At 43.6% G+C, this 25,396-nt stretch overlaps 1 protein-coding gene and 1 long non-coding RNA gene across 2 annotated transcripts in view; both read left to right on the plus strand.

The window, feature by feature from the left end:
- The first annotated feature begins 1,623 nt into the window (after window positions 1-1,623).
- LOC147009762 (uncharacterized) lies at window positions 1,624-20,030 on the plus strand. The gene is made up of 3 exons (XR_015052639.1): window positions 1,624-1,821; window positions 19,505-19,630; window positions 19,863-20,030. It is a non-coding gene; the product is annotated as an uncharacterized LOC147009762 (long non-coding RNA).
- A 420-nt stretch (window positions 20,031-20,450) lies between these two features.
- LOC147009763 (matrilin-1-like) overlaps window positions 20,451-25,396 on the plus strand; it is a 56,197-nt gene continuing 51,251 nt past the window's right edge. The window contains exon 1 of the mRNA XM_085861208.1: window positions 20,451-20,477. Coding sequence (XP_085717334.1) covers window positions 20,451-20,477 — 27 coding nt within the window. The remainder of the gene's footprint in view (window positions 20,478-25,396) is intronic.

The following is a 25,396-nucleotide window of genomic DNA, read 5'->3' on the forward strand; positions in this document are numbered from 1 at the left end:
ATACTGGGGCACCAGCCTATAGGGGAGAACAATACTCCATTGAGCTTCAGACTGTAGACTGACTAGTTATGATTTTCAAGGAATGATTTGGAACGATGAAGGATCCGCTCTCTGTTCTGGCTTTAGAGGTCACCTTTGATATCTGGTCAGCTGAGGAGATGTCATGGCTGGGTGCGGGAGGTCTATAAATCCAAGAAACTGAACCTCTCCAGTGGAGGCTCACCATAGGAATAGATGGGAGGATTCATTTGCAATCTTTCTGTAGTGACAGGGGTGAGTTTGTGATTTTCCTGGATTTTAATGTTCTATATATCAGAATATCATGATCAATTCCAAATCGGCAGTGATACAGCTGCTGTCTGCCTGCTAGCAAGTTTGGTGAGCATAACAGGAAGGCAAGCTGCATCGTATACCCAAGACATGCACAGGCGGATGGTCTGAACTTATTATTTAAAATTTAAGGCCTTCAACCATAGCTCATAGAGGAGCAGAAGCATGTCCAGAGTTGAGTGACCAGAACAAGATCAGAACTGATGGTCAGAGATCACAGTTTGAAAAGAGCAAAAACAACGTCAGTAGCAATGATAGATTCCATGCATGACTGCTTATAATTGGAAGCAATCTTAGTGATCTGCAGTCGATGGTATTTCTTTTTTCATGCTTCTTGTGGATGGGAGTGACGTCAGCAGAATTCCTGGTAGACAGTAAACAGGCAATGAAAGACAGGCCAAAGATCAGAGAGCAGAAGAGAGAAAATGCACAGCAGACAGGATTCAAGTATATGGGAAACGATGCCGTCTGAGCCTGTTGCTGAAGCAGGGTCGAGGCTGAACAGAACGTCCCTAATATCTCGGGTGAGAAGACACAGAGTCTAATAGATAAAGGGTTTGCAGGTGTAAGATAGGGACAGAGTGTAATGAGTTGGGTATAGGATGTTCGGAGGCAAATGCTGAGTTGAGGCATTCTACCTTATATCGAACAGCGTTTGTTGTGATACCGTTTGAAATGAGGGAGGGATGGAGGGCGAGCTTACATGATACACCAGAGACAGACCTCACAAAGTACCAATATAATTTTGAGGAAGCACAAGGAAATTAGACACAAAGAAATTCCCATAAACTTATCAACTGTTTCTGCTGCCACTACCTTTCCGGGGAGGCTATTCCATGCATTAACTACTCTGAAGTCGCAAACATGAAGTAGACTGGTTGGTGAGTTCCACAGCCTTGAGATTTGCAAGATGATATTTTCTGGCTTTCTTAAGGATGGTCACTCCATACGGTTGTGCGCCTAACAGAGTGAGATAAAGTTGTACTCATTCGAGATAGGAGGACATGTCGGAGGTTGTTGTTTCATGGTGGGAAACTTCCAGGCAGCCTGTAAGCTTCAGATACCACAGGATTCAGGAGACGGAGGTGTGATACTGGGGTACAAAACTTGTTTGACAGGATGGGTGCGTGACAAGGAAGAATTGATTATATTTGGTGAAGATCCGAATCTGGATACAAGAATTTAAGTGATTCTTCCCTAATGAGAGATGGGGCCAAAAACTAGGTCAAGCATGATATCTTAAAAAGTTGTGGATCAGTTATTACAAAACTTGGTGGTAATATGTGACAAGAACAAGCCGATTCGATTTTAGTGCGGGTCTGAATCCAGATCCGGCCTGTCAGTGGGATATAAAACGTAAACTAATTAGCCTGACGGAGGTGTGTGCTGAACTGCATGCCGCTCTAGTTTTCCCATGCCATCCCTCCTACTCTCCCTTAAGGGACTGTCACACCTTGACGTTTTAGCCAGCGTATGGCAATGCATCAAAATGTATGTAAAACGCTGGCGTACGCTGAACTATTGATGTTTTTGGCATATTCATAACGAGTTGGACGTATGCATAACATATTAGTAACATACACAGAACGTTTCGATAACTTTTAGATAACTTATACCAACGAATGCTTAGCGTGTTGTCGGCGTGGGGGGGGGGGGGATTCCAGCAAACATTCAGGTTATCGGCACATACAATGATGAATCACTCTGCCTGTGAAACACTGGGATAATAGTAAATAGCTCGGTCGGGATTCAAACCCAAGCGAGGCAGCTTAGAATGAGTAGAATGAGCATGCGTACCTCTTGGCTATCCTGCCATGTAGAATGAGCATGCGTACCTCTTCGCTATCCTGCCATGATGTTAAGAAAAAGTTTCGTTTTTTTAATTAGTATTTATCTATGCCGAAGTGGTCGCAGAACAACGCGGCCCCTGACTCACCATCGCAGGTGAGTCAGGGGCAAATCCAGGAATTGGGTAGGGGGGGTTTCCAAATAACAGAAAATCTAAGTCATATGAACATTATGAAAACTTTATTACAGCTTTCAAATAAATGCACATTCACATATTCTTTGATATGCATGTATTATGCCAAAAGATATAAAAGGTAATTAATGTAATATTTCAATGCATAACTACAAATAAAATAGCTTGAATTCAATAAACTTCAAGTTTCAATCTTAAATATCATGACTAGTGAGACCTACCTGGGTGATGGTAGTGCCTATATGACATACTAGAAGGAGTTCGGGGTGACCAGGAAACCCCTGGGTTTGCCACTGTAATGGTAAAAAAAAAATGGTTGGGGGGGGGTTCCGGGCAACCAGGAAACCCCCCTGTATTTGCCACTATGAGTGTGGCCCCTGAACATTGTTCAAATCGATTGATATTCAGTATTCAGTGACAGTGTGAATATTGTAGAGTGCTCGCCAAGAGGCTTAAGCACTCCAACGAAATGGTTGATAAGGAACGGCTCGCTTGGCACATGATTATCAATCCCTGAACCATCATATTAACCCAAGTGTTCAGGGATAAAAAAAAATCTAGATGATTGCATGGTCCAAATGACCCGGTCACTGAAACAAAGTTAACTTGCAAAATATATTGTTATTATCTTGCCAAAACGAAGTTTTTGCAAGATATGTTAGTCAGCTTGTATGTTTTTTTATTATTATTATTATTATTTTTTGTTTGTTTGTCTGTAATCACGTATAAAAAATTCTGCAGAGCACAGTTATCATTGGAAATTTTTGTAACTTCGCATATCAGAGGCCTATAGAGGTCCCTTTCAGCGCACAAAATTTTGAAGGTCAAGGTCAAAGGTCAAGGTCACTTTGTCGCAAATCAGGGGAGTCGACGAAACCCTTATTTTTTGAGTAATTTTGATCGGATCGTCTTCAAACTTCATTGGAATATAGTTCATGGTCTGGCGCTCAGCTGATTAATTTTTGGTGGTGATTGGCCCTGACCTTCATATGTTTTTTTTTTGTCTGTAATCACGTATAAATCACTTTGCAGAGCACAGTTATCATTGGAAATTTTTGTAACTTCGCATATCAGAGGCCTATAGAGGTCCCTTTCAGCGCACAAAATTTTGAAGATCAAGGTCAAAGGTCAAGGTCACTTTGTCGCAAATCAGGGGAGTCGACGAAACCCTTATTTTTTGAGTAATTTTAATCGAATCGTCTCCAAACTTTATGGGAATGTAGTATATGGTCTGGCGCTCAGCTGATTAGTTTTTGGTGGCGATTGGCCTTGACCTTCATGGTTAGCGCCTGAGGTCAAACATATTTGACCCCAAGGTCAAATTTTCAAGTTTTAGGAACCATATCGTGTAGTACCTCAAATTGAACACCTCGATGAGTGTTTTCTAGATATGTCAAGCTTGAGACATTATGACGTCATTTGGTGACGTTATGAGGCAAACACATATTTTTCATGGTTACTCTGTAGAACGATTCTCATCGGAATCTCTCGTAGGCAGATATTCCTCAAGGAGTCGCTCCTGGTGGATAGCAGCTCTGTTCACCTCAGTGTGACCTTAAAGAAGTCACACGTGGTCACCTTTTGGCAAGATACGGGTCTTTTATTTATATGTTTATTGTTATGCTTTCATATACAATGTTTATGCTCATGCATGATATTTGTAAAAAAAAAAAAAAAAAGAATAATTTGATCTTGTTATATGAAAACCAAAAAATGTAATGTTTTTTAAAAAATTTATTTAGATTTTTTATGTTGTTATTTTATGTATTTATTTATTTCTATTTAAAGTTGCGGTTAGTATTGGAGTACTTGCTCAAAAAAAAATTTGCTCAGGAAATGTTGATTCACTGATTTTTTTTTTGACATTCTATCAGTAGGCTTTCCGTCAAGAGACTCAGGAAATTAAACAAAGTAAAATATTGGGGAATACTGGTGGAAAACGTTGTGAAATACTGGGGAAAATAATTAATATATAAACCTGCATTCCCGAATTTCTACCATTTCAATCATTTGAGAAGTCTCGTGTGCTGACATGACATCATATCATCTTTTGAGATGTTTTTCCTCCATCAAAACAACCATCTTCACATGGAGACCCAAAACCATTCCATTTGCTGAAGTAACGTCAATGTAATGACTAAATCCATGTTTTATTGATAAAATAAATAAACCGACGTAAAACCAAACACTTGAAAACATAAAATGAAATAGAATAATACAAAATAGACTGACCAAACCGAACGGAAAATCGGCCGTCCTGCCTGCAGGGCCGAACAAATGCACGAATAAGCACATGAAGATAAACCTCACAAAACCTCACAAGTTAGAAAATGAGATTGAAAAGAAACTTGCCTTTGTCAAAGGGAGAAACACGGTGGTAGATGATTTCAAAATGGAACTAGAAAGAGCAATCAGAGATTGCAGACCCTTGCCAGAACTTGTTTTGTGTGGTGTTTGTGTCCTGGTGTGTTCCGTAAGTAATAACAGACATAATTAGAACTGCCACTTTAAAACTGCTGGCAGTGATGACTGGGTACCGAGACGTCTCGCTTTGATTGGACACCTGACCCTGACCCATGACATTGTTTTATTTTCATTCAATTGAATTCAGAATGAGATGAAAGTAAATTCAATTCAAATCAAATGGAAGAACAAATCGGTACAGTCCCGCATTGGAGTAATCAGAAGGAACCCAAACAATCAAAAAGCAGAAAAAAGCAAAAAGTATCAGGAGGAACCTGGATAGAATTCACATTTGAGCTGCTACTCCTCTCAACTCAAACCCATCCAGGCAGAGCCGAGTGAGCCTTTTTCAAAAAATAAAATAAATAAATAAAATAAAAATAAAAAATAACCCAGACCAAAAAAAAAGAAATAATTCTGGATGCCAGACCATGTGTCTGATCAAGTTGAAATTTAAAACTTGTATTACCCATCATGACTAGGTCGTAATTGTGAAGTTTCATGTCAATTGATGAAGCAGTTCCAGAGAAAACATTGTTTAATATTTTCTTCAATCCAATATGGCTGCCAAACCATGTGACCTATCAATGATTCCTCAACAAACCTGTACACGCAAGGCTTGGGGACCATTTGTGTGAAGTTTCCCCTCGATCTGTCCAGCCGTTCTGGAGAAGATTTTTTTATAGGTTTTAGGGTAAATCCAATATGGCTGCCAAACCATGTGACCTATGACATCATATGTGTGAACCTTTTGTTCTTAATGGATAGGCAGTTAGTCATATGTGCAAAGTTTTGCTTCGATCTGTTCAGCCACTTCAGAGAACAAGATTTTTGAAAGTTAAAAAAAAGAAAACAATATGGCTGCTGAATCACATGACTGATGACATCATCAACATTTTTTCTGTGGACCATTTTATCCCGAGATGACTCTCAAAAATGTTCATACTGATCAGATGTAGCGTTCTACACATGCAATTATTACATCATAACGAAGGCACCTATGATGACACAAAAAAGTTAGATTCATTCCCCATGAGGAGTACTTGCCGTGTGCCAAGTTTCAATTTTTCTTTGGTGCGGTTTCAGAGATACAGAGGTCCAAGGTTTTTCCATTTTTACAACATGGCTGCCACACCACGTGACTTATGATGTCATAACTATGATTAATACATTTTACATGAGTCATCTCTTCTCTGGTGAAAATTTTGTCTCAATCCAACAAGCGGTTGCAGAGAAAAACGCAAAAGTTCTGTGTGGAAAAACAAACAAACAAACAAATAAACAAACAAGTCGGTAGGCGGCAATGGGTCGCCGAGCATGGAAACTAGAAGATATAGAGCAAAATGGATGTCATATAGCGGATTGGGAATCACCTTAAGATTATGCATATCAAATCTCATCCAGTTCCACCTATGATAACTACTCGGTATCCATTTGAATGAAAAGTACTGAAAATGCGGTTTGAAATCGGAAATCCCCAAAGTTTGAGGGGGTGCTGTGGGTGAACAAAGATCTAAATCGAAAATCCGGCTTGATTGTTTGTTCACAATGTATTGTAGACGATTAGTGTGAATTTTCATGACCATCCGGCCATAACCCGATGAGTAGCATTTGGCGCGAAGACATCTCCAGCTCTCGCATGTTATCGATTTTTGCACAAATTGACCTTTGACCCCTGACCTAAGCGAAATCGGTCAATATGTCCTGAGGCAAAGTTGTACTCATTGAGTACCATGAACCTGCAAAGTTTCATATGTATCGATGCACTCACCTGGTCGCTAGGGGGCCTTCAATTTTCGCCAATTTTCACGCATACCATAATGGTAGGGGGCGCTTTGGATAAAGTATTCCATAAATCACAAAAACCGGAATATATTTGATAGAACATCACCTGTAGATCATTCGTGCCAAATTTCATAACCCTACGTGGGATAATGGCTTTCGGAATTAATTTCGTGTCAACGCCACCGATTTTGAAGGTTTTTCGGTTGTTGCTCGGGAACCAAAGTGTCCCTAGCAACCATCACAATTTCCAAAGCACGAGGTCAGAAGATGTACCTACCACCCGAGTTTGGTCAAAATCTGCCCACGTTCACTACCAATTATGCTTATGACAAACTAACAAACATCCAAACAAACAGACAGAATTACTGACAATAAGGGTCACCTATTTCGGCGACCCAACAAATGGACCCAGTCACAATACCCTGTCTTTCGGCGAGGGTAAAAATAGCAACAATAAATCACAAAACAATGTCGATGAATCAGGATGGAAAAAAGGTTTGTGCACCGCTCTCAAAAGGCAGAAGACGTTGGATTGGCATTGGATTGGAAGATTGCCAATCAAAAGGCATTGGAAGAAAATATTTCGTAAATTAAAAAATCATGTGAAGTAAAAATAACATACTTATCTTTGTCAAAGAAATCGAATCAATGATCCATTTTGAAATATCGTAATATAAACACGAAGTTGAGAAAATAACTCAGGAAGGAAATGAGAAAACAAGATGTTGAAAGCACATAGAATCTTTCAACAAAATAACTTGAATACAACACAAATGACTCAGGACATTCCCCCAGAGATGATGAACCTTCAATGGGATGTATCACGTGCAAATTATGAAGGATACAATGCAAAATACAACCACGGGTCCATTAGACCCGAGACATGCAGTCTAGGCATAGCATTTATATGAAATATAAATGAATTATTCCTATTAAAATTGAACGGAATTAAAAAAAAACATATCACAGAAATGTTGTAAAAATTTGACGAGGGACATGTGAAAGAGCATGCAAATAGAAATATATCAAATATGTCCGAATTGGACATACGAGTACATGCCCGTAAAAATAAAAATAAAAAGATTCAAACCGCGAGCAAGAAACAACAACCACACAGGCCGTTTCTTCGCTCTCGCGTGCCCGGACGTGCATGGTCCGGAAGTTCGCATATCGCAGTTACGATTATTCGCAATTTAGTTTTAATGGCCAATTATTCAATTAGCGCCGATGTATATTGCCTTTTCGCAATGTCATCGCAAGCAAAAACAAAAAGAGAAGAGAAGAGAAAGAGAGAAAAATTACTTCCTGGTTCGGAGCACACCAGCTCACTCTGATGTTACCGAAATTTATGCACCGTCTAATATGAAAACGATCATAACTTGGGGCATTGTGTTTATCTATAAATGCGCAAAATAAATCGAGAAATTATTAGAATACACAAAGTCATCACTCTCCGGAAGCCCTACGTTGTAACCCGTAATGGGGAATACGGCTGAGCTTCCCTTCCCCCATCGGCCACGCCCACGCAACAACGTGTCTTGTCATTGGTTTGGTAAATAAATGGCCATTACTTGGGAGGCACTTGTCCACTTAATATTGTTATGAATTCTGGCCCGCCAGGCGTGCGAGCGATTGCGTAACTCCAATCGCAACCGCGTCGCCCACCGGACAGACAATTCAGTCATGACCGTCCTGGAACTACTGCCAGGAGCCAGTCACGTGTGGGGATTTAACCTCACCATGATCGTGCCAATTGCCCACCCGCGCAGGATAGGGTTGCTCGCCAAATTCGACCTACCTAAGTACCTGCGCGAGTAGTCAACCGGGCGATCGTACCTCGCCGCAGGTCGGCCTAGGAAACGAACCACTTAAGCGGTCCGTTCCGTGCTACAATGATAACCGAGCGGTGTTATCGCTGACCTCGACGGATCAGATTCTCTTCTTTACCCTGCGTGTTCAAAACCCACGACTAATTTATTCCACGATTCAAGATGGCAGTTTCAATGGGGAAAGAGACGACGAACGGGATACATTTCACACAAGGACATTTATTACAAAGCACATATTGCACACACAACACAAGCAAGGAATCTTGCAATCTACAAGAAAAGCGTTACCACCGAATACGAGCAATGTAGTCACTTACACAGGTCTAACTTATCGGGACACGGTGCCTCAGCAGTCATTCAAAAGCAAAAGAAATGGAAAGAAAAGACCCCCTCACAGACAAGGGGGTGAGGCTGGACCACTTGGGTCTTTATGACACGGAACCTGGGAGACCGAACGGGTCCTGCGAGACCGTAGCAGGTTACCTGCCCCCTCGAGGGGCGACGGTTGGCAAGCCCTCTCCGGCACTCTCCTCTCATGCGCGCCTCGACCTGGGACCACTGCTCGCAACCCTCACGACTTGGCACCCAGAGGGAGAGACGAGCCTTCGATGATCCAGAGCCCGACGAGTCCAAACACGACGATCCAGAGCCCGAAGAGCCCAAACACGACATCCCAGGCAGGAGAGAGGAAGAATCCAACGCGATGATCCAGGCAGGAGAGAGGAGGAATCCAACGCGATGATCCAGGCAGGAGAGAGGAGGAATCCAACGCGATGATCCATGCAGGAGAAAGGAGGAATCCAACGCGATGATCCAGGCAGGAGAGAGGAGGAATCCAACGCGATGATCCATGCAGGAGAAAGGAGGAATCCAATGCGATGATCCAGGCAGGAGAGAGGAGGAATCCAATGCGATGATCCAGGCAGGAGAGAGGAGGAATCCGACGCGATGATCCAGGCAGGAGAGAGGAGGAATCCAACGCGATGATCCAGGCAGGAGAGAGGAGGAATCCAACGCGATGATCCAGGCAGGAGAGAGGAGGAATCCAACGTGATGATCCAGGCAGGAGAGAGGCCGAGCCCGCACGCGGTCCACCCTGGATAGCACGGGGCTCCGCCCCTTCGCTCCACCCCCTTTTTTGGATCCGCCTTTCCTCTAGCCCTTTAGAGAAGCTCCTCGCAAAGGGGCGTTTCCTCCTCACGACCGCCTCACACCCCGTATCCACCAATCGCCAGCGAGCTCTCGCGGCCTCTCCCATCAGCCCCGGCGCTGCAAAAAAGGCGGGAAAACTCGCGCGCCGTTGTAGGCCTTTCAGGGGGCCTTCGTTTGAAGTCTTCGGATGGTCCAAAATAACGACAGAACAGAAAAACGGCTATCTCAAAGAGTCGCAGCCTGATGAATCAGACAAAATCCCTTTAAACAACGGTGGGGAACTATCAACACATCAACTTAGCATCATAACTGATATAAGGACCCGTTATGGTGTATTGTGAATTTCCACAGCCGTAACACTATCAAACCTTGAGAAGGCACATCCTCAGGTCCCCAGCAATATACCTGGCAAGTTTCAATGAGATCGGACCAGTGGTTGTCGAGAAACAGCAGTCTCACACACACACACACACACACACACACACACACACACACACACACACACACACACACACACACACACACACACACACACACACACACACACACACACACACACACACACACACACACACACACACACACACACACACATAGATTTCTGGAATTATAGATAGATGAACATTTTTTGCAGTTGGAACTATAATATGTTCAATTTTGGAGCTTAAAATTTGTAATATGGCGAAGTTTAAGAGATTATCGAGGCATGGCATGTGCGGAAATGAAGTAAAGCCACAAATGCTGGTGTCTCCCGGCGTTTATAAGCATTGCAATGTAGCATGCGATTCAAAGCGATGATGAACAGGCACTCGAGAATGTGAGAGGAAAGTGAAAAAGAAAGACTTTACCATGAAGAGATGGTTGTGGCCTGTTCCAAGTCAAGCCATGGTTGAGCAGGCAACAAACATGGTGGCTTCAGACCCCAGTGAGGGAACCCAGGGTGCGCCTTAAAACCGCATTGAGAGCGAGGTGGCTGAGGGTGCACCTGATGAGGGATATAATTAAATAACACCGTTAATTATCTTCAATATGGGTATATTAATTAACCAAAATACCAAATTTTCACTCTTGCACTTCCGGTGCATCGTTTGGGGATTTTTTAAAAAAAAATTGTATACCTTGTCAAGGCTTGTATGAGAGCTAATGCACATTATGCACATTATGCACATTATGCACATTATGGGGGCATGAGACAAGAGGGGAGGGAGTGGGAAGGACAAAACAGTGGGGAACAGAGACATTAGGAGATCTGTGGAAGGGAGAGGGATGGGACGGGGAACATGGGGAATAGAAGATGGACATTACAGGGACTTTCAGGAAGGAAAGCAGGGAATTTGAAGGAGGTGGGTTTGGGTGGATTATCGGGGGTAGAAAAGATTGAGGATTTGGATGGGGGATGATAAGAGGTGGTGGTGAACAGCTGTTTTGAAGGCCTGGAGGGAAGAATGGGAATGAATAGAGTGAGGGAGTTTATTCCAAAGGCGGGAAAAAATAGGAATGAAAGAGTGAAGGTGAGCAGTGATACGTGATTTTGGTAGTTTTACCAGAAGGGGGTTGTTGGCGGACCTTGAGCACCCTGAAGAAATGTTGTGGGGACAAATCGCAGAGAGAGCAGGGGGGGCAAGGCTGGAGAGGAGACGGTAGAAGACAGAAAGACCACCGACCAACCTGCGGTGAATGAGTGAGAGGCCCAAAGACTCAGCCTCATTGCGGGAGATGTCAATGATCCGAAATGCTTTGGTTTCTACAGCGTCAAGCTGAGAAAGGTGGGAGGCAGGAGCACCAGCCCAGTGGGGAGAGCAGTACTCCATCAGGCTGCGGACAAAAGCTTTGTAAGTGATCAGGAGCTCAGGTGTGCCGAGGAAGGACTTTGCACGACGGAGGATTCCCAGTCGGCGACTGGCTTTGGAGGCGAGGTTTGAAATGTGGCTTTCCCAGGAAAGGTCATGGCAGATAGTGAGACCCAGAAGCTTGAAAGAAAAGACTTCTTCCAGAGGATTGTTGAGAAAGTGGATGGGGTGGGGGTGGGGGGGTTGTAAACGGTCCTTTCGAAGAGACATAGTGAGAGTGTGAGATTTGTCCGGATTGAAAGACATGTTCCACGTGTTGGACCAGTTTGTGATTTTACCCAGATGTGCAGTGAGCGAAGAAGCTGATGCTTGCCAGTCTGAGGGATGACCAATGGTATGGCAAAGGGTGGAGTCATCAGCAAAGAGATATGGAGGATTTTCCAGAGAGTCGGAGAGATCATTGATGAAAACCAGAAAAAGAACAGGGCCCAGAACACTGCCTTGAGGAACTCCAGCCTGGACAGGAAGAGGGGATGAAATAACTCCATTTAGGGCCACACGTTGACTGCGACAGGAGAGGAATTCTGCGAGCCATGAGTGGAGATGGCCTTGGATACCATGGGAAGAGAGTTTGGTGAGTAGTGCAGGGTGCCAGACTGTGTCAAAAGCACGTGATATGTCCAGTGATACGGCTCGGATTTCCTGTCTAGCATTGAGGACTTCCATCCATTGTTGGGACAGCAGAAGTAGCATATCCAGGGTAGAGTGACTTGGTCTGAAACCAAATTGATGATCAGAAATCAAGCCATTGGAGAAGAGGAAGGATTTGATGTCTGAAGCGATGATGGATTCCAGAACCTTGCTGATGATTGGGAGAAGGCTGATTGGTCTGTAGTTGCAGGGATCTGTTTTTGCACCTTTTTGTGCGGGGCAATGATGTTTGCTTATTTCCAAGCAGATGGCAGATGACCTTGAGCAAATGAGAGTGTGAATAGAACAGAGAGAGGATGAGCAAGAGCAGAAGAGCAGGCTTTGAGGACACGTGGGCTGATGCCGTCTGGACCGGTTGCAGAATCTGAGTCGACGTTTGACAGCAAGCTCTCCACCTGGTTAGGAGAAAAGGACACAGAGTCCAGGGACAGTTGGGTGCGCCTGCGTAAGGTGGGTAGAGAAAGTGATGGGTTTTGGACATAAGATTTAGCTGCAAACACCGAGTTTAGGCATTTAGCTTTTTCACGTGTGGTATCAGCAGTGCGGCCATTTGAGGTAAGGGAGGGGATGGAGGGGGAACATACACCAGAAACAGATTTGATTAAACGCCACCAGGATTTGGAGGAGGGACAGTGGTTTGAGAGTTCAGACTTGAGAAGAGAAAGATGTTGTTTTCTGGCTCTCCTGAGGGTAGATACACACTTGTTCCGTGCTTTATGGAAGGAACTGAGATTGCCCTCAGTTGGGATTGCTTTCCATGAGGCAAAGGCAAGTTGTTTCAGGCCAACTGCCTCGGCACAAGCTTCAGTAAACCAAGGGCGATAGGAAGGGTAGGACAACTGAAGGCGAGAGGGGATAAATCTGTGCATGAGGGAGAGCAAGTTTCTTTGAAAGAATTCCCAGGATGAGTTGATGTTGGAGAAAGTCGTGATAGGAGACCAGTCTGTCAGTTTGATGGCTGCTCGGAGACCCTGCCAGTCGGCTTGAGTGAAATGCTAGACTCGACGGTGGTGAGGTGGTTCTCTGATAATAGCCAGAGAGATGTCCACATTGACAAGGACGTGGTCAGAAGAACTGATTGGAGCGAAGGAAGAGCAGCAGATATTGTCAGGGAAATTTGTCAAAATCAGATCCAGAAGAGATGGAGTACCATTGGTTGAGATCCGGGTCGGGAAGTTGACCGATTGAGTCAGTCCCAATGAGTCGCAGAAAGCTTTTGCTGAGGTGCCGTGGCAGGTGAGAGAGGTACCCACACCTAGCCAACTGGCGTGATGACAATTGAAGTCACCACATATGAGGAAGAGAGAGAGAGAGTTTGGATGAGAAGATAGAAGTTTCTCCATGTTTTCGGAAAGTGAGGTGTGGATGGAGTCATCACTGTTAGGTGGACGGTACAGTACACATATAAACATGAGGTTGGAGTGGAGGGGAAGCCATAGCCAGAGGTATTCCTGGGGGTGTGAGGGAGTGAGTGCAGTGAATGGAGAGTGAGGATTAGAGTCTTTGATGAAGAGAGCAACTCCTCCTTCTATCTTCTCAGGCTCAGGTGAAGAGGCTCAGGTCTGTCATACCAGAGGAGGGAGTAACCAGGGAGAGATACTTGGGAGTCAGACACGTCTTGGAGGAGGAAAGTTTGTGTTTGGCAGATTATATCTAGTTTGTCAGTGGCAACCTATATGGAAAGATCTGAAAGGTTTGAGCGAAGGCCCTGGATATTTGAGGTCCACACTTTTAATGAGGAGGGAGGAGAGGAGGCTTTGGGTGCAGGGGGTGGGTGGGAGGGGGATGGTAGGACAAGGGACGAGGCGGGTAGGTAAGGAGGGTTGTTGAAAGAGTGTGGGGGATTGCAGAATAGCTCGTGGAGGGGGCCGGATGAGGAGAAAAGGCTCTGTGGTACTGGGGGAGAGGGGGACGAGAGGGTGAAGGAGGAAGTTGAGGATTTGAGGAGGTGGAGTGAAGAGAAGGAGGCGAGTGGGCAGTGGAAGGAGGAAGCTTTGTGGATGAGAGGGGGGGCAACTTTGAGAAGGATGAGTGAGGGGGATGAATGGTGGGAGAAAGGTGAGGGGGGAGTTTTTGAGAGAGGTGAGAAGGAGGCTTGGAGGGAGAAGAGTGGGATGGTTGCTTTGATAGTGAGAGTGAGGGGTGAGGGGGCGAGTTGGCACTGAAGTTGGAAAAAAAGAATGGTTGATGTAAAGCGAACATTCATATCAAACTGGGGTTTTAAAAAGTTTTATGTCAGAGATGCGATTTAACGCAATTCTTGATGGATGCAATAAAGGCGAATCCAGAGAATGGAGAGAAGCAACGCTGTAATCGTTGGATTTTTTCGGCAAGGTATGAAGGAGAGGTCGAATTGAGAGCAGTCTGTTTTAATGGTAGAAGAGTAGTGCATTATGATACAATAAAGAGTACCCGACGTTTGAAAGAGGAAGATGAAGCATTATTAGAGATCGTTTTTATTATTATTATCTTGCCAAAACGAAGTTTTTGCAAGATATGTTTGTCAGCTTGTATGTTTTTTTGTCTGTAAACACGTATAAAAAATTCTGCAGAGCACAGTTGTCATTGGAAATTTTTGTAACTTCGCATATTTGAGGCCTATAGAGGTACCTTTCAGTGCACAAAATTTTGAAGGTCAAGGTCAAAGGTCAAGGTCACTTTGGCGCAAATCAGGGAAGTCGAGAAAACCCTTATTTTTTGAGTAATTTTGATCAGATCGTTTTCAAACTTCATGGGAATATAGTTCATGGTCTGGCGCTCAGCTGATTATTTTTTGGTGGCGATTGGCCTTGACCTTCATGGTTAGCGCCTGAGGTCAAACTTCCGAGTTTTAGGAACGATATCTTGTAGTACCTCAAATTGAACACCTCGATGAGTGCTTTCTAGATATGTCAAGCTTGAGACATTATGACGTCATTTGGTGACGTTATGAGGCAAACGCATATTTTTCATGGTTACTCTGCAGAACGATTCTCATCGGAATCTCTCGTCGGCAGATATTCCTCAAGGAGTCGCTCCTGGTGGATAGCAGCTCTGTTCACCTCAGTGTGACCTTAAATAAGTCACACGTGGTCACCTTTTGGCAAGATACGGGTCACCCTGCAGGTGACATTGGTTTATTATTAATGTTTGAGAGAGTTTTCAACAGATGATTCGGTCATGGAAGTGTTTTGGAAAAATCGAGGAAGAAGAAGAAGAAGAGGAAGAACAAGAGGAAGAGGAGGAGGAAGAGGAAGAGGAAGAAGAAGAAGAATAAGAATCGAGAGTCGTGAGTGAGGAAGGAGAAAGGTAGCGCTTTTTGTTTGTTTGTTAACCTCCGCCATCGAAGTTCGGAGGTTCCTGTTTTCACCCCTTTCTGTTTGTTATCTTGCCAAAACGAAGTTTTTGCAAGATATGTTAGTCAGCTTGTATGTTTTATTTTATTTATTTATTTTTTTTTTTTGTCTGTAATCACGTATAAAAAATTCTGCAGAGCACAGTTATCATTGTAAATTTTTGTAACTTCGCATATCAGAGGCCTATAGAGGTCCCTTTCAGTGCACAAAATTTTGAAGGTCAAGGTCAAAGGTCAAGGTCACTTTGGCGCAAATCAGGGGAGTCGACGAAACCCTTATTTTTTGAGTAATTTTGATCGGATCGTCTTCAAACTTCATGGGAATATAGTTCATGGTCTGGCGCTCAGCTGATTAATTTTTGGTGGTGATTGGCCTTGACCTTCATATGTTTTTTTTTTTTTTTGGTCTGTAATCACGTATCAATCACTCTGCAGAGCACAGTTATCATTTGAAATTTTTGTAACTTCGCATATCAGAGGCGTATAGAGGTCCCTTTCAGCGCATAAAATTTTGAAGGTCAAGGTCAAAGGTCAAGGTCACTTTGTCGCAAATCAAGGGAGTCGACGAAAACCTTATTTTTTGAGTAATTTTGATCGGATAGTCTTCAAACTTCATGGGAAGAGAGTTCATGGTCTGGCGCTCAGCTGATTAATTTTTGGTGGCGATTGGCCTTGACCTTCATGGTTAGCGCCTCAGGTCAAACATATTTGACCCCAAGGTCAAATTTTCAAGTTTTAGGAACCATATAGTGTAGCACCTCAAATTGAACACCTTGATGAGTGCTTTCTAGTTATGTCAAGCTTGAGACATTATGACGTCATTTGGTGACATTATGAGGCAAAAGCATATTTTTAATGGTTACTCTGTAGAACGATTCTCATCGAAATCTCTCATAGGCAGATATTCCTCAAGGAGTCGCTCCTGGTGGATGGCAGCTCTGTTCACCTCAGTGTGACCTTAAATAAGTCACGTGGTCACCTTTTGGCAAGATACGGGTCACCCTGTGGGTGACATTGGTTTATTTGTTTGTTTGTTTGTTTGTGAACAGTATTACGGAAGAACTCCTCGACGGATTTCGACGAAACTTGGTGGGGGGGGGGGGGTTAGGTATGGTCCAAGGATCATGCCATTAAATTTTGGACTTGGTCCCCCCCTCCCCGCCCCAAAAAAAATTGTTAGAGAATTTCTTTTTTTTTGCATTTCTACATGTTTTAAGTAATTTCCAACCCCCCCCCCAAAAAAAATAGAGAATTTTTTTCTTGCATTTCTACATGTTTTAAGTGATTTCCAACGCCCCCAAAAAATTGTTGCCCCCACCCCAAAAAAAATTAGAGAAAAATTTTTAAATTTTTTTTGCATTTCTACGTTTTAATTAATTTCCAACCCCTCCCCCTCCCAAATAATTGTTCGAGAAATTTTTTTTTTTTTGCATTTCTACATGTTTTAAGTGATTTCCAACCCCCCCCCAAAAAAAATTGTTCCCCCCCGCAAAAAAGAATTTTTTTGTTTTCATTTCTACATGTTTTAAGTGATTTCCACCCCCCCCCCAAAAAAAAATTGTTAGAGAAAAAAATTGTTAGAGAAAATTTTTTTTTTCAACTTTTTTTTCAACAAAATTTCGATTTCTTTTTTTGCATTTCTACATGTTTTAAGTGGTTTCCAACCCCCCCCCCCCCTCCCCCAAAAAATGTTGGAGAAAAGAACTATAACTCAGCACTGTTGACATCATATTTAATGAATAAGATATAAGGTTCACTTGAGTGACCCAACAGTATTGGCGGTGGAGGTTTTGCACTCTCTCGAGTGCTCCCCCTCGAGTTTGTTTTTGTTTTTGATTGAAGATAAGAAATAGAGTGATTAGTTGGGAGGGATGGGGGATGTTAGGAAAGTGGGGAAGATAGAAATTGTAGGTAATGGGGAGAAAAAACAAAACACGATCATAACGGTAGGCCTGAAACCTCAAGGGTAGGCCTCAAGCATCCGATATGACAAAGTCGACAAAATAGCACGATTTTTTTTAAACAAAACAGAACTCGGAACACACAGTAACATGTAAGTGAGAGAATAAACAGTTAAAACGGGACAGATAATGACCGGAAACTTAACTTTGAGATTGTCAGCAGAGAGCCCTGAAGGAGACCTGTTGACATTCCTAACCCGGAACTGGATGTCAAGATCTCTGACCTTGATTTCGCAGATGATGCAGTCATCTTTCTGGAGACTTTGGGTATCCTTTTGGGGGCCCTCGAGGTGCTGATTGAGGAGTTGGAGCCGCTGGGTTATGGATTTCGTTGATCAAAACTAAAATCCAGGCTTTCAATGACCTATTGGATGCTGCTATCTTGTCTATACCTGTTTGTGGTGAGGATGTTGAGGTCACAGAGGGATTCACTTACCTTGGCAGTGATATTCATATGTCTGCTGGCTGTGAGCCAGATGCCAATCGGGCTTAGAGAGTCATGGACTCACTGGATCATGGGGTGTGGCGCTGTCGGTACCTGTGCAGGACGAAAGTCTGAGTCTTCAGGTCCTTGATGCTTCCAGTCTTGCTCTACGGAGGTGAGAATTGGACTCTGACCAGGGATCTGAGATGGAGACTTAATTCTTTTGGTACCAGGTCTCATCAGAGAATGTTTGGCTATCCTGGTCAGACTTTGTGTCCAACGAGCGGCTGCTGAGAGAGACTCAAATGAGATTTGTGACCTGCATAGTCGGTAAACATCAGCTGCAGCTGTATGGACATGCGGCTCAATTTCCTGATGCTGATCTTGCATACCAGATTCTCTCAGCGAGGAAGCCTCGTGAGTGGAGGAGGCCAATGGGCCGACCACGTGCCTCGTGGTTTCAGCAGGTTGATCGGCATCTCAAGTAGATGGGAATGAGCCAGGCATCTGCCTGGGGGATGGCCAGACGGAGGTCCCTGGAGTACCGGTGGAAAGTGGATGCAGCGACGCGCTGCTCTGGCGCATACTCCCATACCTGACCTGACCTTCACTGTGCATGCAGCAGTTAATTAAATCAAATGAATTTGTTCAAATAATAACTTTATCCACAAAAGAGTTGCTGCTTAATGTAGACAATGCTGGAGACATTGCAAAGTTTATCGCCTGTGAAATAAACATTGCAGATAATCTGCCACATTCCCGGCTCATCTGTGCACGCATCATGTGGTACATTGTTTGCGGTCCGCACAAACGTTATAACTTTATTATAAAACGTGTGTTCTTTTTTTATACCAGATTTGCTTTGATTCCCCATAGGCACCTCATTAAACTTCCAAAAATATAGACAGATCTGACAGATGCTATGGACAGGCAGTCCCTCTGGGGGAAAAGGCACAAGGTCAAGCAGTAAATGCAATCCTCAAATATCTGGACGATATCCAATCCTCAAAACCGAAACATTATTTTGATGATATACTTGAATTGTCCATTAGAGTCGATCGTGGAAAATTGTATCATATAATGGATGAAATCTCTCCAAGCTCCTAATTTGAAAACTACAGCACTTACAAAAGCGATGTATATCAGCGATTCCTAGCTATGATGATCAGGCATTCAATAATATGAGTGAGGAAAGTGAAAAAAATAACTTTATCGTTAAGAAATCATTGCAGCCTGTTCCACGTCAAGGCATGGTTGAGCAGGCCAAAAACATGGCGACTGCAGACCCCGGCGAGGTTACCCAGGAGAAGCCTTAAGACCCCAAAATCAAGGTGATCGAGGATCGCCTGATAAAGGATAAAATTAAATGAGGCTGTTAATTATCTTCAAAAGGGGTGTTTAAATGAACCCAAACACCCAATTTTCACTAATGCACTTCCTTGGAGTTCCCTTAGTATGCATGCAAAGTTTCAGGCTGCTAGGTTTATATGGTTTTGGAGTTAAGGAGGATGCGCGTGCGCGCGTGCGCATGCACACACACACACTTTGTCTTTTTTTTAGTATACATTGTTTTTATACAAATGGCCAACATGGCCTTGTACATGACATGCGACCTGACAAGTGAAAATGTCGAGAAAAACTTATGCCTTTATGTTCTAAGGAAATAGGTGCTCTGTACATGTACGGCAGCTGCATGGTGACCCTCGATCTGCTATACATACATACTTTTTGTCATTTTTCACAGGTGTGGGCAAGCACAGGCATATGGTCGATATCACCGTTGCAGCCCAATCCTTCGGCCTGGACTACTGCACTGCACTCATGAGGATCTACTGTTTCACAGGGGAGGACTGCACCAGCACCTTCAAAGGCAAGGGCAAGGTTGGCCCTCTGAAGGAACTGCAGAAGTTTCTAAATTTCAGAATGCTTTTCAGAAGCTAGGAGTTAGGTGGAAGCTGAGGCCGGAGGTGTATGAGTTGCTGGAGAAGTTCACCTGTGTGGTTTATTCCTCCCTTCTCATCCCCATTCCTCCCTCCATACCCCCACTGAAATTAAGTCGTCAGCTTGACGGGTTTATTTATTCTGGTGTTGGTGTCGTGCAGGTATGGTGGGCCAAATGGCGTTTTCCTGGGTCGTCTGCCTCCAAACCCAGCCCTGCGTCTACCCCATGAAATGCCACTATCAGTCATTTGTACACCTGAACAAAGATTTCTCCCAAGGTGAAAAATCCCCCTTTGAGAGGGGGGCAAATTAAATCGTTACAACCTCTGTCTCTGACCCCATGATCATTGTCTATCGTTGAAACAACAAACATATCGTACAAAACCTTCCATTTTCAACACTGTTATATGCTATAAATTCAGCAATGTGATTGTAGTTACAGCTGATAAGTCCTGCAATTCTTGTTAGAAAATTAGAATTTCTGTTTTACTTATAATGAATGCTGAGTGTTGTACTGTTTCAAGAGTGATGCTCGTAAAATAATGAGCTGACTTGATGTTTGTCTTTCGGATGAGGTTATAAATATGATAATGATGAGAACATGTTGAGCTCTGGGTTCACCAAGTTTGATTATCATATTAAAATGGAGCATTTATTTCACATGGCACAGAATCAAGCATGCAGGCCAAAGAGTCCACGAATACATGAGTGCATTTACAAGATGGAAATTCCATTTGGTAAAATATAACATGGAGAATATCTTGCATGGATCTAAGGTTTGTAGAGGAGTTTGTACATATAGAAAATGAAGTTATCGACTTCCACTCACCGCTAAAGGTTGATGACTTTGTCCAGTCTGAGCGGCGTCCTATAAGCTGTGAACCTTGAGTACAGGTGAATACAGTCACAAGTTCAAAAAGAAGCAAGATATGGCATATCACCAGTGGGCTAATTCAGCATTGTGTTCATGAAATAATATGATCCATCGGTGACTCGGGTGTCATAAATGACCAGTGTCCATGGGAATAAGCTGCTCCCTAAAAGGGGTTCGATGATTGTAGTCCCGCGGTTGAAAGGAGCGAAGACCCACTGATGATATGACCGTGAAAAAAGACACCTGGTACCAAGCTCTGCATTAGAGAGCAAAATGCTGCTGATGAAAGGGCCAGGAACAGACACGTGGTAGGAAACTCCATGAGTCAAGAGAGGAAACACGTCGCTGAAGATGGGGGCTGAAAATGCCATTTAACTCCAGTGAATTCCAGTGAACTTTCGTTTAACTCCAGTGACACTCAAGTCCATGAGCCATTTTCACGACAGTGTAAATCGTGAGCTGCCAGGTGGGAAAGTGTCACACTCACGTTAAAGCCTTCCTCTCCCCTCATCCTTCGAGGGTGAGGAACTGGGGCCCAATAGCAATGTCGGGCAAAATGATTGGTTTGAAACCAGATGAAAACCACGCTGACACGACTGCCATTGGATAGACAAGTAAATGGGACAAATTTTACGATGAAAAAGTCCTCACAAATTGGCACTGATGAAAAGTACACCACATACACAAATCATATGCAGGATAAACACATTCAATCATTCATTCATATACCATGCTCTATTATACAGAGCAGCAGATCACCCAAAGCAGTTTTTATGGCTGGAGTTACAATCCTGGAAGGTTCACCACACCGACACAGGATGCCAGGACAGGAATTTGGAATTTGTTCAGGGTATCGGCTATAGCTTGCCTACTCTTCTGGAAGGACACTGTGGGGTCTATTAAAAAAAAAAAACGCCCATCAACTAATACCGGCAGACGAGACACCCCCTTTAATGTTTATCCGAGAGATGGCAACAAAGACATTAGTCAATGTAAATGGACTTTAATGTGAATTGCAATGAAAAATAGTAGATGGTGGACAAAAACGTATAGTAGATGGGATTTTTACCGACTTTCACTACATTTTAACCATTGGTACAGATGAGGAACACTAAACAGGCCAACCATAAACAGACCAACTATCTGCAGACCAACCTTAAAGAGGTCAATCATAAAAGAACCAATCAAAAAGGGGCCAACCCACTGAACTCACAAGGAACTAACCATATCTATGTGCTAGAAAGAGTACCCGTCCCCCAGTGATGGGAAAAGCAAGCAGAAGTATCCGTCAATGGAGACACCATTGTTGGCCATTACCAGGAGTTTTAATTCATCAGTAAATTGAAAAGATTTCATTGATTTTAAACAGGTTAATTGTGTTGCACTCTTGGTTTCACTTTGAGCCAAAGCTCTGAGCTACTTCTACCACCCACCGTGAAATGGTGGTGAAACATCGGGTGGCGGTGGTTGGATTTGTCTCAAAAGAGGGCAAAATATGCTGCTTGTGAAATAAAGTTTGACATCAACATTATGCATGTGTGTTCTGCTGTCATTTCAAAAGTGAATGTTGAGCTTTTCAAACGCAGCGAGAGAAGCGGCCACCAGAAACGGGAGGCAGATGAACACACAGACAGACAACCATGGTTGACAATATATAATCGATGACTTTCCTTCCAAGAAACTTCAACACAGAAAGAGACCATTTAGCCAGTTAAGCAGGCACAATGGTTGCCAACCTGTGATTGTTTTTTTTTTTAAATCTCTTTCATCTCTTTTACAATTTCATCCAGCATTCACAATTTCTTCTCTTTCATCTCTTTTACTCTCTATTCCTCTCTTTCGTTATCTATCTCGCTAAGGAAAAGTGAATTCTTGCAGGTTGTGGAGTTGCGGCTGAAACCCGAATCCAATCCAGGTTCCACCTGATGACTCCATCTTTGCTCTTTATTGCTGCGGGTTCTTTCTTGGTCTTCCGTTTCATTTTATATACAGAGAACAAGGCTCATGAAAGACAGAGTACATTGAATGGATCACGATGCAACAGGACAAAGGGAACAGAAGAGATAAGGGGCATACCAACAGTGGAATTGAAGGACAAAATACGTGGGGGAGGGGGGCGGTGGTGTGGACAGGATGGAGACAGAAATAAATTTATTCACCCTCTCATCCCAGCTCTTCTCTTCTCTTCTCTTCTCTTCTTCCTCTCTCTCTCTCTCTCTCTCTCTCTCTCTCTCTCTCTCTCTCTCTCTCTCTCTCTCTCTCTCTCTCTCTCTCTCTCTCTCTCTCCCACTCTCTCTCTCTCTCTCTCCCTCCCCTTATATTGTTGTGATTGGTTTTTTGGGGATCTATTGTTATTGTTTTGTGGTGGAGATCCATACTATTGACAATGCATTTGGCCGTTACAGTGTTCAAGACAAGTTAGCGTTTACGTGGGAAATAACCAATCTGTGACAGATTGCCTCTCTGTTTAACATGTAGAAATTTCTCCACTGAGCATCAATACGAATCGAACCCAAACCAATGAGTACAACACAACAAGGCTTCAACCATTCCACCAGCAAGCAGCTGATGTTGTAGTTCTCTCTCTATCGAGTGCAGCCTGTGGCTGCTGGTTGCATCATTGGTTGGGACGTGGCTATGCCGCTGATGCAGTGTCCCCCTTACCAGTACACTGGTACTCATTTTGCCGACCTCGGAAGGATGAATAGGCTGAGTCAACCTCCTGGTGTATTTTTTAATTCAGTGGCCAACGGGACTTGAAACCAGAACCCAAGGATCCCAAGCCGCCACCCTAACCACGAAGCCAACACCAGGCTTGTGACATTGTAGTTAATAATACAATTATATTAGTTTATTCAGAATCATTGCGTTTTTATATTATTCATCTCGCTCTAACAGGATGGTACAGAGGTAGTCTTCTCACCGTTGAGATATCTTGTCTGGTTTGATTCCTGACCCGAATATAAATTGTGGGATTTGTGCTTCTCAGGGCAGGGTGTTGCATTGTGAAGTATGGTTTTGCATGTCACCCTCCAATTTTTGAAATAATCTTATTTGGAGAAAGAACCATAGATTATTTTAATCGAAGATAAACTGTTTGGCAATACTATCATCTATCTAAATTCCAGCAATCTGTGTGTGTGCGTGTGTGTGTGTGTGTGTGTGTGTGTGTGTGTGTGTGTGTGCGCGTGTGCGTGTGTGTGCGTGTGTGTCTGTCTGTCTGCGACCGCGTTTTCTCGACAACCACTGGTCCAATCAGAATGAAACTTGCCAGGAATATTGCTGGGGGCCCTGTGGATGTGCCTTTTCAAGGTTTGATATCAATCGGACGAGCGGTTCCCAAGTTACGGCCATTTATCTGTCGACCAATGACAAGACACGGTGCTATGACGTCACGATTAATGTTTTTTTTGCACGATTGACGTCACAATTATTCTTCGTCTTCGTTTGGTATGACATCACAATCGAAGCTGGGGACCTGAGTATGTGCCTTTTCAAGGTTTGATATCGTTCTTCATCCATTTCAGCTGTTTCCCAAGTGTTTCCCAAGGTTTAAAAGCTGTTTTTTCCCAAGGTTGGAATTAATTGTTCAAATTATTAATTAATCCCAAGGTTTGAATTTTCCCAAGGGAAACAGCTGTTTCCCAAGGGTTTGAAAGCTGTTTTTTCCCAAGGTTTGAATTAATTGTTGTGCTTGGTAGACATTTGTGAATACATTTACAGAGACGATGAGAGAGGAGGAGGAGGGAGGAGGGGGAGAGAGGGGGGCAAGAGAGGGGGGGCAAGAGAGGGGCGAGAGAGAAAAGGGAGAGAGGGGGTGAGAGAGAGAGGGGCGTCACAATTCAAGAGAGGGGGAGAGAGGAGGGGTGAGAGAGGAGGGGTGAGAGAGGAGGATGGGAGAGAGGAGGATGGGAGAGAGGAGGATGGGAGAGAGGAGGATGGGAGAGAGGAGGGGGAGAGAGGAGGGGGATAGAGGAGGGGGAGAGAGGAGGGGGATAGAGGAGGGGGGCAAGAGAGGGGGTGAGAGAGGGGGCAAGAGAGAAAAGGGAGAGAGGGGGTGAGAGAGAGAGGGCGTCACAATTCAAGAGAGGGGAGAGAGGAGGGGTGAGAGAGGAGGATGGGAGAGAGGGGCGAGACTAGGGGGGAGAGGAGAGCGGGGCAAGAGAGGGGGGAGAGAGGGGGGCGAGAGAGAGGGGGTGTCACAATTCTTCTTCTTCTTCTTTTGATATGACGTCACAATTGACGCTGGGGACCCGAGTATGTTTCCCAGGTGTTTCCCAAGTTATGGCCATTTCTGATACGGTTGGTCCGATCTAATTGAAAAAATGCCCCAATCCAGTCGTCGTTTACGAGAGCGAAGGAACGAAGCTGCACATACTGGCACACACCTACGGGCCCGCACTAGTATTTATAAATACGATAGTTATAACTTATAAACGTATTATTTTGAAATAGATCAGCTCCATCAATAGCTTTGCATTTTTGAGTCTCCCAGAATGACGACTCTTAAAGGCTGTGGCTAACTTGAATAACGGAAGGGAGGGTTGGAAACAATTATGATTCATAATGAATATATTTATTATCTAATTCACTGGATTAGTGACACGAAGATGCATGTCGACATTAATACTCTCCATAATTTTAAAATAATGTCTGCGTGGCATGCAACACATCACAAGCAATAAGCTGAAAAAGCTGAACTGTGGTTGGAAAGTGTGCCAAACTGCACATGAATAGAATTAGCCACGTAAGAAAAAAAAGCATCATCCACATATAAATCAACTTCATAAAAGGTAGCTTACAAGGAACACGAACATAACA

Source organism: Eptatretus burgeri, chromosome 17, assembly GCF_056783735.1.
Source record: "Eptatretus burgeri isolate ZD-2024b chromosome 17, Ebu_testis_v1, whole genome shotgun sequence".
NCBI classification, from domain to species: Eukaryota; Metazoa; Chordata; class Myxini; order Myxiniformes; family Myxinidae; genus Eptatretus; species Eptatretus burgeri.